This window comes from Halichoeres trimaculatus, unplaced genomic scaffold, assembly GCF_033239565.1.
Source record: "Halichoeres trimaculatus isolate MK-OKI-2021-1 unplaced genomic scaffold, fHalTri1.1 fHalTri1_scaffold_12, whole genome shotgun sequence".
NCBI classification, from domain to species: Eukaryota; Metazoa; Chordata; class Actinopteri; order Labriformes; family Labridae; genus Halichoeres; species Halichoeres trimaculatus.
In genome coordinates, this window is record NW_027437190.1 from 13,861,488 (window position 1) to 13,874,570 (window position 13,083).

Here is a 13,083-nt window from a genome sequence, read left to right on the forward strand (position 1 = left end):
TAGAATATCAGTCTGAGCATGTCCTGTCTGGAGTTTAAAACGTATTAGTAATCTTACCATCACACTATTACACAGATGCTTGGCTTTTTCTGTGGTAAACAACCCGGACACAGGCTGGCTTCACTGCCTCTGCTTATAACAGCGAGCTAAAAGTATCCCCACTCTCCGCTGATTTCACTACGCTTACTTCATCACTCACAATAGCAACAGAAGGAAAACACAGGCTTTGCATCTTCCTACATGAAGGTCAGAATCAAAGGCAGTTCATAACATGCCTCCACAGTGACAAACATGTCATCAGAAAGGATCATAAACCATGAAATAGGAGCATTAGCCCCATTATCCAGGAAATTGCCTCCCTGGCTTCACAAGCGGCTCTACATCACAGGCTAACATAAAAAGAAATACATTTACAGCTTGATTTGGATGCACACTTCTATATGTAAAATATTACAACTCCTCTTGCTGTGTTTACTGAAAATAAACAGTCACCACTGCAGGGTCGATGTATCGGCAATAATGCTTCACGGTCTATTTATACTGCAGAGGGAGTCTGTTGGGTATCTGAGAGTTATTAGGGCCATAGATAAAAACTCAGCTCAATATTCCAGCTGGTTACTCACATTACACCGGCCCCTTACACCACAAGGTCATTTCAAGTCCCTCAAGCCTCCTTATCTCTGCGCTCCTGTGTATTACACTGCATGTGTGTGTGTGTGTGTGTGTGTGTTGTCAGTGAGGCCTGCTGTTACAGAGAAATATCAACCCTGCGAATAGTTAAATGATACTCCACTGGAATTTGAATGCAATCGTATTTATTTTGTTGTATCGCCGTGGAAAAAAAGGGGCTCAGATTGCAGTTGGCTCTTCACAGAAGAAGCGACATTTTTCACCAAAAACGTGAAAGCAAAACACACAACATCAATAGCTAGTTGTACATTATTGTACACTCTACGTCACTAATATTCAACAGATATTCAAACATCGGTGTTAACAACCACTAAAGAAACACGAATAAAAAAAAAGCAACAACAAAAAAACACACAGTATGACCGGTGTGTTTTACAGCGACAAACATATGCAGACAAATATATTAAGTGCTAACAATGTAGTTTTTTTTTTAAAGAAAGTAAATCTGTGGAATTAAGCATTAGATTTTTATTAAAATAATTTGGGTAGTAATTTCATCTTTTAAAAAAAAAACATTTAAAGGGAAAGTACGCACTTTCTCAAATTTTTTTTTAATTTACAAAAAATCAGTAATGTAAACATGTAGCTTATTTATTTTGATTTGTTCTTTAATTTCTTTAAGATAATTTCTATCAAAATATAATTTGTGATAATTTAATTTAATTAGGTCATTCACTCATTTAATTTTTTAACTACACTACAGCAGAGCATGTAGAAAATGTAAGAAAAATTACACATACAACAAGAATAAAAATCAATGGTTGTGAACATGTAACAAAAGTTTTTGACTGATTCTTTTCACTTAAACATCAGGGATAATTTCTAACTACAATATTTAATCACGCAGTTCATATATATAATTTTGAAGAATATATTAACTAAGTAAAGCCAAAAGAAAAGGTAGAAAATTAGAAAAAGAAACAAAACAAACAAACAAAAAGACGCAACAGCACAACAAATAAAAACAACAAAAGCTTGTGTGCATATCTACACATCTGGTTTTCTAACATCCATTGGAGCGCAATATTTCCCATCAGCCCCTCTGCTCTGTGCTTCAGTGTGAACTCAGAGTGAAGGGTGGAGGGGGGTGGCAGAACAGCATGAAGTCCAAACAGAGAGGTCAAACTCAGCCAAAGGTCCAGTTATTATCAACACAGCACCAGAATCCAGTGTCCACTTTCCAACCCAGTTCAACTCCAGTTAAACCAGTTCAGTCCCAGTAGGGGGCGCAGCAGCCCTGCCTGACCTGTGGAGAAAACACCTTATTTCTCCAGGAACATCAAAATGTTTTTAGTGACAGGAGTTGAACCCATTTTTCTTATAAGGGGCCAGTTAGACCTTGTTAATGTTTCAGAAACTGAAGTGTGACCTTCAACAACAACAAAAAAAAAAAAAAAAAAAAAAGAGTCTGAGCTGGACAGTACAGCAGTGTGTGATCACTTAGTCATTTAGACGGACATCTCAAAACATAAAAACAAACACACACATACATGACATGTAAGGAAAAATAGGAACCTTTGTCCAGATAAGCTCTTTGTTGTGTTCTCCTGGCTTGGATCAGACTTGGATCTGAGTCGTATGACTTGCTCCAGCACGTGTCTAATGTTCTGCTCCTCTACTTACACAACATTTGGGAGAGGAAAATAACAAGGAATGAATCACTGTGATTCAACATGTCAGTCCCTGAGTCACCGTGGTCCCATTCTGGCAAAAACACCTGATTCTTTCTGGAATTTCACTGCTGATCAAATACAGCGAGATAAAGATGAAGATGATGATGATGATGGTGTCGGTCTTTAGTGCAGAAAGCATCTTGTCATTCACTGTCTGAGCGTAGATTGCATCGTGTACTCTGAGTCGTGTCTCCTGGTCCGCCAGAGGACGGGGGTTGAGGTCCGTGGTGATGAGGATGGTTCAGGAGGTCAGGTGATCAGCAGGAGGAAGATGAGGAGGAGGAGGAGAGGAGGTGAAGCTGTCCTCAGTGAGCTGGCTCTACTTGAAGGTGCACTTCCTAAAAGAGGGAAAGGAATGAAATGCTGATTTTAGAACAGAGTGATGCAGACAGTCTTGTGAGTTTGGATCTGAACCATCTGTTATTTTTTTCACCTTTTACTCCTGAACACCTGATGCTGCAGGAAACAGTCATTTCTTAGGTGACAGGTGTCTGTCTACCTGTGAGTCTGGTTCCATTTAAGCTCTCTGCCTGTTGAAGGCAAGTTGGGGAAAGTTTACTCTGGCTGGTTTAGTTTTGATTTCTGGTTTTTATCATGAGCAGGGCTCAAGATCGTTAGTCTGATGAAACTGAACCCTTTTTAACAGCATGCTCAACCACCCCAGCTTTTTTCTGATACTTTCTCATTAGTTGGTAGAAAGACACAATCACAATATTAGTTTTTAATGAAACAAGTGTGGCCTCAGTGGTTGATGATTCACTAAATTTACTCACCTACTTTGAATACATGACAATAAAACATTGTGTTTCTTCATTTATTTAACTTTTATTCTGCAGATCTCAACCCTGAGTGACTGTTTTTACATCTGGGGACTTGTTGTAAAGTTTGTGTGTGTTTAGTTTTGCTGTTTTGAGTGAAGGAGGTGGATGACGGTCCCTCAGCTGCATCAGCAGCAACTGCTATTTAGTTTTTGGTACTGTATTTTGGTTTTGTCAGGTGCAAGATGGTGATGTGCTTGTCCATGGAGGTTGTTTTTTTTTTTTTTTTATTGCGCAGCATCAAGTGTACTTTCTTCTTCCTAATCTTTTATTTAGGTAGAATGTAGACAAACTTTTCACCTCTACACACCCTGCCGATTATCAAAAATCGATCTATGTTTTTTCCTTTGACAGAACTGATCAGCTCAGATGTTGCAAATTTTTGTTTCAGGGTTTGAAAATAGTGGAAATGGGTTTGTTGTGATTTGGAGCTGTAAAGAATTTAATCAAGTGACTTCATAATAAACAATTATGAGAGGTCCCAGGACTTTGACTTTTGAGTGTAGCTCGTCACTCACTCACCCTTTAATGGGATCTGGAGGACTGATAAGAGGCTAGGCGTGGCCTTTCCTGCATTTATGAATCACAAATCTTGAGAAAATTTACAGATATTTCATTGTTTTGAACTTTTCCTCCCAGAAGATGTGTAGTTGTGACATTCAGGGAGCATCCTACTTGTGTGCAAAATCATTTGAGTCACGATTAATCACAACTTTTCTTCTTTCTCGAAGTTTCTTTGAGGAACAGGTCTTTAAAGGCTGTCTGAGTTTTGGCATCTTACAGTGTTTGTGTTTAGTCCCCACAGGCAGGAATGTATAGTTTCCTTTGTCCACATACATGAATATGGCAAATGCATACACATGATCTTTGTTGGAATGAGAGAAACAGATGAGGTGTTCTTTGTGATATGTAAGAAAAAAGCAGCTGAAGAAATGAAAATTTTCATCTCTTCTGCTTCTTGCATCAAAGGCCACATCTCATTAAAATAAGCCGCCTTTCAACCTGAACTTGGAGCAGGCAGACAAAAAACAGAGAGGTTTCATATGCTCTTTAATAAAAACGTAAAGCAAAATGTCTTCTCAGAATAAGCTGGAAATGTTTGATCTCACCTTGTATTTGTTTTGAGCCCTCTGATGCTGCAACAGAAGAGAGAGAAGAGAGGAGACTTAGATAAAGTTGAGGCAAGGAAACAAGTTGCTGATTAGTCATTTCTGCATGCTTAACTTTCTCATAAAGCTGCTGCTCTGTGGAACAAAAGAAGCCAGAAACAGACAAATGACCAGGGGGAGGTATTTACCATTACTCAAAGCCTAACGCCATGAAAAATGACTACTGACTGGCTGTGCAACCCTAAATATGTCCCCTATGCAAATTCTCTTAAAGGTCGGATAAAAAAAGAGCTTGAGTAGCGCGGCAACAGGAAAAGATAGTGTTATGGAAATTAGGAGGAGTAAGAATGATCCAGATTATACAGAGGGGGAACAGGAAATGAAAAAGACGGGGGGAAAAGGAAAAACACAGGAGAAAATTCAAAACGACAGAGCGAAACCAAGAAGTGGACAGAGGATGAAAGAGGAGACAGCGGAGAGTGGAGTGAGAAAGTTGGGTGGAAAGAAAAAGAAGGTTGGAAAGATTGAAACAAGGTCAGACAGAGAGACACAGGGAGGGAGAAAGAAAGAGCGGGGATAGGGGGGTGTTTGTGTCTGGGCGTCACTTTCTCAGCAGGGGGCGGACTAAAAGGAAATAATGGAGGGAAGGATGGAGGGATGGCAGGATGGAGGGATAAGAGAGGGGTGGGAGAAGGGGTGAAAGGACAAAAAAAATTCAGGTAGCGAGACTAAAGAGCGGAAACGGTTATAGCCCGGGCGGAAAAAGGCAACAGGGATGAGGCTGTGCAATTGTACCTGTTATTAAATCGACTTACGGCCTTGAACCTACCCCTGACACCACAACCCCACACACTCCTCACACACACACACAAGCCTGCGTACACACGTTAAGACAAGTGTGTACTGATGTCCCCGGGAAAACTACCACCTATCCACGTCCCGCAGCGATTGACTGAGATTATGGGAGAGGAAATGGGACACTGCGAGCTCATCTGTTGCAGAGCCACACGGCGGAGGGAGAAAGGATTTATTAAATGAAGGCTTAGCGTGGAAACATAGTGTTTGCCTGTAATATCCGTCTTGTACCTACAGGTCTTGTGCAGCAGCACGTCGCTCAGACAGACAGACTAAATTACTCCCAGGATGTGTACAACTAACGACCATTGAGGGGTTAACGAAGCATTAAATAGCACGCTGGGCCCAGGCTTCTCTTGGAGCTGCTGTGCAGGCTTTTGTGTGTCTGTGTGGATGTAATTGTGTTTGTTTGATGGAAAAATCAAAGCAAACAGAAAAAGTACAGTACTTTTGTTCTTAATAGATCCACATACGCACTCAAAAAAGAATTAAAAGTCATGCTGTGTCAATCTGAAGTGAAGTTGTGTTATTAAAAATGCTGCATTCAAGGTATCATTCTATTTCACTACAATTTCATGGTTAGTAATCAGCACTTTAAAGTGTTTTGATTAAAAAAAAAAATAAAGGGTATAAAATGTTTTTGATTCAGCCTTTAGTGTCAATGAACAAAACTTATGTCGTGATATAAAAAATCTTTTTCTTTAAGTCCATGCGTCACAATTTTCTCAGTTTTAACACAGAATCCTGGACGCTGCTGACGCATCTGCGTGACAAATTTTCTAATCACAATCAAAAAATAATTTGATGCAACTTTGAACGATAAACACTTTTTTCAACAGTACCCAAACGCGTTTTTGCAACGCCATGCCACAAACACAAACTAAAAACGTGCTTTTTGCTGAATGCCTCTCGTGAACCCGTCTGTGTGTGATCCCTGTGTTTTGATCCGTCTTTAATCACATCATTTGTACAAAAACCAACGACCACTGAGGTCACCAGTTTGTGTCAGCATCATCATTTTGGTCAATGCATGCTCCGCCACAAAATGGCGTCCGTGGTAGTGTGACTGTGAAAGAGGAAAAAAAAACCACAGTGCCGCCTCTGCACTGCAGTCAGACACACGCAGCATGTGTGACTGTACATGCACGACCATGGCTAAATGTGTGAGTGTGTGTGTGTGTGTGTGTGTGTGTGTCTAGTCGGCAGAACGCCCCACTGCAGAGACTGACACTGTTCCACCATCCCACCTCTCGACTTACGCCGCCATTTTATACGAGCAGGAGGCTAACCAGACCTGAGCGGTGGCGCACAGAAAAAAAGTTCAACCAGAACGCGAAAATAAAAAAAAGCAGTGAGCGAAAATCGTTACTGAAAAAGGTTTAAAGTTAAAACTCAAAGTGTCGAGTTTGAAATATGAGACGAGTTGGTTAAAGCAAGCGCTGTGAGAGTGTGTACGCCCGCTTTAGAGTTTTGTCCTTGTGTGTCCTGAGTTCAGAGGGTACAAAGGTATTTGGAGGAGGGTGGAGGGGGTGAAGGGGAGCAGCGATGGAAGAAATTTTGAAAGAAAAGAAAATAACAAGAAAAAAACAGAAAAGAACTGGGGGAAATGGTGAAGCTCTGCAAACTGAAATGAATGCAATGGACTGCTCACAGCAGGAGGATGACAGAAAGGAGGGAAGAGAGACGGAGAGAGGAAGGGAATCAATTAGAGAAAGAGGGGGAAGTCGGTCTGTAATGGTTTCTCACAGTGGGACGGCTGCAAAAGAGAAAAGACAGAGAGGCAGAGCGACGAGGAGAACAAGAGAGATAAACACAACAGGAGGAGGTTTTAAGGAGAAGTTGCAGCTAAAAAAAAAAGCAAAGCAAAGGGGAAAGGTAAGTACAGAGTGAGAGGCGAGGCGAGGTGGTGAAAGATGCTCAGAGGGCTGCAGGCAGGGCGCCGCAGATTTCACATGACAACCGTCTGCTGATGCCAATTCAGAGCCGTGTTTTCTGATGCAACACCTTTCTGCTAAGCTCTCTTTCTGGCATGAGTCTCGACAGCAGAGTGTTCAAGTGCACGTCAAATCATACCGTCAGAAAGAAACCTAGAGAGCCAAAAATATTCCTCACCAGGACAGGAAACATGCGAAATCAGAGAGAAAGAAACTCATGCGCACACAGGAGCTTCCTGTGCCTTTGAATCTGTCCTGCCCTGGGTTAAATTGAGGCGATAAACACACACATTTCCACACACTAGAGAGGAGACAGAGGGACTGGTGAGCGGAGGCTCACCTTGGAGCAATGACAGCGTACCTGACGGACCCTCTCACTGTCACCACTCCGTCCTTCAGACCAGTGTGACAAAGGCGAGTGTGTCTTTTCTGGTAATTAATTCGAAGGGCCAGAGCAAAGCATCCCCTCCTGGAACTAGCCTTTAATCTCACGGCCTTCTTCTGGCGGGGGGTGATGGACGAGAGATGCAAGGTTTGAGTCTGAGAGGAGATGTAGCTGTAGGACAAGAGAGGCTGCCATGACCGAGGGCCACACACACACACACACACACAGACACACACACGCACACACATTCCTGCCCTGCTGCCATGCTACCTGTCAGATAAAAGGCAAACTGAGCAGGAAGGAACCGGAGAGTGTGTAAGGTGTTACCACAGGGAGCAAGACAACAGCAGCTGTGGTAAACCGCCACTAATGGACAGCCAAAGAGAGAAGGAGACAGAGGAAGACCCTCCAACTCTCCTTCATCTCCTCTCTCATCCCATCCATCTCATCCCCTTTCCTCTCTCTCAGGCCTCATGTATCCTCATCCCAGCGCGCTCAAGGCGCAGCATGGGCGCAGTGGGGACGTAGCAGAGAAACAGACGGAAGGTGAATAAACTGAACTGTAAAAACTGAGATGCAAAAAGACAAACAGGAGATAGAGAAGGTGGAGGAGTTGGTGCAAGAGAGGAGGTGAGAGAGGAGTCGTGGATGGCGCCTAGATTAGTTTTGCTCCAGTAGCGAAAGATCATAAAAAATGAGGAAGGGAGGAGAGAGCTGAGAAGACAGAGAGAAGGGGAGGATTAGTGCCACTTCAAGAATGACAGAGGACTAAAAAAGAAAGAAAGAAAAAACTGGAAGAGGGGGAGTGAAAGACAAGGACGGGGAGATCCTCAAATTTAGTCGGGATTAGTTTTGGTTAAAGAACAGGATGAGAAGGAGAGAAAAAAATGAGAAAGGGAGACAGTAGATGGAGGGACATGTGTCTTTGTAAGCAGAAGTGTTCCTAATGTGGAGTAATGGGCTTTAACAGTAAAGTCAAGTGTGTGTGCCTGCATGTGTGTGGGTGTGTGTGTGTGTGTGTGTGTGTGTGTCTACAGTCTAGAGTAATCCAGGTGATTTCAGAAAGTTTGACAAATTTCTGGCTCTGTGGGCTGTTTGGGGAGTTCTGTCAGAAGGTCAAGATGACATTAGCATTTCCTCGCTGAGAAACTATCTGCGGTATTCCTAATTAATGACAGCAGGATAATTAACATATAAAAAAAGTCATCAGCCTTCACTGTGGTAATAACGCAGCAAATTAGTCCCCGTCTTGCACCAGAACAGTAATGGCATTTAGGAATTCATTCGAGACGGATGAGGCTCTTTTTTTTTGTTTCCGCTTTTTAATATTTTCTCTGCGCTTTGCGTTATAAATCCAATCCAGGCGGCGCTGATGAGGTGTTTTCTAGAAAACATGTCTCATTGAATGGTTGGATGAATGGTCCACACACACACACACACACACACACACACACACACACACACACACACACACACACACACACACACACACACACACACACACACACACACACACACACACACAAAACCCCACGACAGGCTCTTCCGTGTGTGTGAGTTTGTCCAGCCTGGGATGGCACGACTAGCCCCCCTGCAGATAGCACAGGGATGGGAACTGGGGCAGACGTCTCAGACACGCACATGGGCTCACTCACTCACTCATACACACACACACATGCACACACACTTGTGTAAATGCATCTTACAAAAAGGCTCATAGACTCATGCATAAACGCACAAAACACTTTAAAAAAAAACACACACACAGACACAGACGCAGACACACACACACACACACACACACACACACACACACATACACACACACTCCAACAACTGTACAGGGATTCCCACAGTGACCGGGCGACATTCCCAACCGGAATGGGCAGCTCACTGGACTGGAAGACTAACATTACTCCAGGCGCACTCTGGATTAGATCAACGCTGGGAATTTCACAGTGGGACAGAGAGATGGAGAGTGGGAGAATGAGGGAGACAAGCAGGTTAAAAGAGAATGAATGGAGGGGTGTGTGTACTGTAATGGGGACTTGTGCTTAAACGTATCGTCAGACCTGCTGAACAGATTGATACTGAGGCTGTTTTTCCCTGTTGTGAGGCTCAGGATGAGAAGCTCATACGCTGGTTGGTTGTTGTCAATACAGAATTAATATTTCACTTCCAGATCAAACAGTTTCTACAAGACAATACAATCTAAAAATCAGAGGGAAAATCTGGTCAGATCACAGGATACAAAGTCTTGGATTAGCTTTTAGCTTTAGCTGACATCCGCTAACATAAGAACCCAGCTGCTTCCACACCACTATCATTATCCCAAGCTGGGAAGATACTGATTGATAAAACCAATGTTTTTTAGTTTTGCAAAAAATAAGAAAAAGCCAAAATCAGTAACTTTGATAATTACAGCCTAAATCTTACCTAGGGATGCTTTCCTGTAGCAAACAGAAATCCATGTTTCTGAATGACTTTCTAAAAGGTACGGAAACTCTCAGACAACAGTCAAAATAGAGCACAAGATAAACACAGCTGAACATGGGATCACATCGCATGTAGACTAGGTTAAAATCGAAGCACAAAGTAGGGACAAACAGCTGTGGCCGGTAGAGGGACACTGCGACTCAAGTCTCAGTGAATTTAAAAATGGATACTTTGTTTTGCAGTGTGCACAAAACTCAGCATTTTCCTTGAATGGCTCTTTACGGGAGAAGTTGTAACCCTCCTGGAGCTCTAAAGAAAACTGACACCCCTTTTAGCATGATAGATAGCATACCTGCAGTTACAGATTCTGTCAATAAGATAGGGTAGCTAGGCAACGGTGACACAGTGAGATTGACACGTGAACAAATTAGTACTGAACTTTGTCTCAGTGTATCAGGGATGGTGCATTGGTAATAAATTTCAATTGTCTCAAACGAGGACAGGATTGCTTAAAATTAGGATATATTAGTTAATTTATTAGTTTCAATACTTACTAAGTCTGTAGAACTTTGAACCAGGAAGATCCTCATCAAACAAGGACATATGGTCACCCTTACCTGTCATTTGTACACTCTTACATCTGAAGAGTGACATCTCAGACAAAACATCTAATTCAGGACTACACAAAACTATCAAAAGCTTGTTTAAACAAACTGTACTTCTACTGCTAACCAGTGAGCATTACAACATTTAAATGTGTAGTGGACTGAATCAAATGTAGCTTTCTTGGCTAAAATACACCAGGTGCATCTCTTGTCCAGCTTCGCTCCATCACATTACCAGATCAGGTTTCTATTCAAGACAATAGGTCAACTTGCACTGCTTCTGCTCTATTGCAGCCCGGCTACGTCCCTGCTCCAGCATGTCACAGCAGGTACACAATTCCTTTTTTTGCAGGATTGTCAGAGCTGTAACGTGTCACCACAGTGCAGGAAGAGTGGGACAGGAAGTTGCGCACAAAAAGAAATATCTAAAAAAGGCCCAGTGACTTTCAAATATAACAAACCAGATTGTATTTAACTTGACCCCTAGAGGTCTTCAGGTTTAAAGTTTTACAGCCCATGAAGAATGGGAAGAGGCTCATCAATGGAGTGGGAAGGGAACTCCAGCTGTCTGGTGTCTGGACTGAGGGGCCGTTTACATGACAGTGGTTTTAGAGTGAAACACAAAAGTTTTGTTGCATTTCAGCCTCGCGTTTACACGGAAACGGCTTTCCGCCGACCTAAAATGAAAACTTTTGAAAACGCTGCCGACATGGTTGCCGTGTAAGTAAGCCAGCGTTTTCAGTGGAAACGCTGACATCACACCCCGCTTCACGAGAGCGCATAAAACAGTCCAACCATGAGTTCATGTTTCACAACTTCTGCACTTAGCATCTCCCAATACACCTGATAACCAGCTCAATTCTCCTTCAGTGGAGATCTCCCAAAAGCTGCTTCTGGATAAGACAGTTATAGCACCACCCACAAGGCTGGCATGCGTACTACACCGTTTTCAGGCTCTCAGCGTTTCTGTGTAAACGCAGATTATCTTCACTGAATTTTAGCATTTTTGGCGGAAACATTGTTCCGTAAAAAGGGGCCTGAATATGCAGGCAGTGTAAGTTAATGCAGTCAACATGCAACGGAGTGGAGTCACAGAGTAACACCTAGTGTTTTCCTGCGTCTTGCTAATGTAATGCCTTTTGACCTAGAATAAAGTGTCCTCCAAAATCAAAATTTCCTGTCTAATTCAAAATAGCACTTGTTAAATTTATTTTTTTCTTCACTATTTTGAATGAAAACTATCATGTGTTATCTGTCATTTATAAAGTTTACACCAGTACGGCTACAGCATTATAACAGTATGTATGCTTCCCACCTGAGCATGTTGTCAAAAGACCGAGTAGAAGAGTGGGGTTCAAACAGTTTCTTAAGGAGTAAGTTGTATTTTTCTTAGCTATAGCTAATTCGAAGATATAAAGGTGAATATGCATCCAGTTCCACTAATAAAAGTCTGAAGATTAAAGCATCAGATGTTCAAAAAGAGAGCATGAAACAGAGGGAATAGTAGTAAGGATGAGCAGCAGTCTAAATATCGTGCTACACTGCCTTGATAGTAGAGATGAAGGAGGCAGAGAGGGGAGTCTCTGGGTGTGAAGAAAGGGGAGCATGAAAGGAGGAACAGATGAAAAGAGGAGTGTACTCACTAGGCTCGCAGCACACGGTGACACGCAACTTCATACATGGCAGAGGAGGGCCTTCATCTGTGGGCAGAGCTGGAAAGAACAAAAAGGAACAGAGAGAGGTTTTAAAAATACTGCAAAATGCTAACATGTCAAATAAAAGAGACATTTGAATGAAATCTCTCTTCTAATCTACTTTTTCAGAACTCTCTCGGCACTTTGGAAGAGTTTTTACGACCAGAAAAGCTCTGTTTCTATCACTACAATGCCTCATGTGATTCATAATGTGAGTGAGGGATGACATCATATCCCCATGTCACACAGACAGACATATATCACACTTATCTTTGCAACTACATAAAAACAATAAAAGACAAAATGAAGAGTGCAGCCATAAAAGTCTGCAACTGCTCTGATATCAATACTGATCACAGCACACATGGGAGAACAGGCAAACATCAGCTGAATTACCTGTCAGTGTGGTATTGCTTTCATAAAACAAATCTGCCCAGAAACTGCAGTTTAAAGGCTTCATATTAGAATTATTCACAAACAGCTGCAACTCAACAGGGACTCTCCACACGAGCCGAGTGCGCCATCACAGACAGTCTGTCTCACTTTCTATCTCTAATTCCAGCTGATAAGATACAGCAGAGAGGAACTGAGTGGAGATGAGATAAGGTGCTATCTACGGTAGCTGAGAGGGCTCATTTCAGAAGGACAAAGCATAAAAAAGAAGGAAAGCATCTTCACATCAGATTTGGAGATGTATTTCAGGGATAAATGAACACAAACAAACAAAGGAGCAATTTTACTGAAATGCTGGAAAAAAATTCTAAAGGTAAAAACTCTGACAGGTGATGTGATGTAATGTCCTAAGATTGGCTCATGTTTAGCTCCGTTCAACATGACAAAACTTACCCAGGGTCACCTTTACCTTTATTTCTTCAACTTCACAC

General features: G+C 42.2%; 1 protein-coding gene across 1 annotated transcript in view; it reads right to left on the reverse strand.

Annotated features, from left to right (window-relative positions):
- Nucleotides 1-1,357: 1,357 nt before the first annotated feature.
- The window catches only part of efna4 (ephrin A4), a 41,335-nt gene continuing 29,609 nt past the window's right edge, over nucleotides 1,358-13,083 (reverse strand). The window contains exons 3-5 of the mRNA XM_074683860.1: nucleotides 12,149-12,217; nucleotides 4,291-4,317; nucleotides 1,358-2,701 (exon numbers count right to left, since the gene is read on the reverse strand). Of these exons, the coding sequence (XP_074539961.1) occupies nucleotides 2,613-2,701; nucleotides 4,291-4,317; nucleotides 12,149-12,217 (185 nt within the window). The 3' untranslated portion in view covers nucleotides 1,358-2,612. The remainder of the gene's footprint in view (nucleotides 2,702-4,290; nucleotides 4,318-12,148; nucleotides 12,218-13,083) is intronic.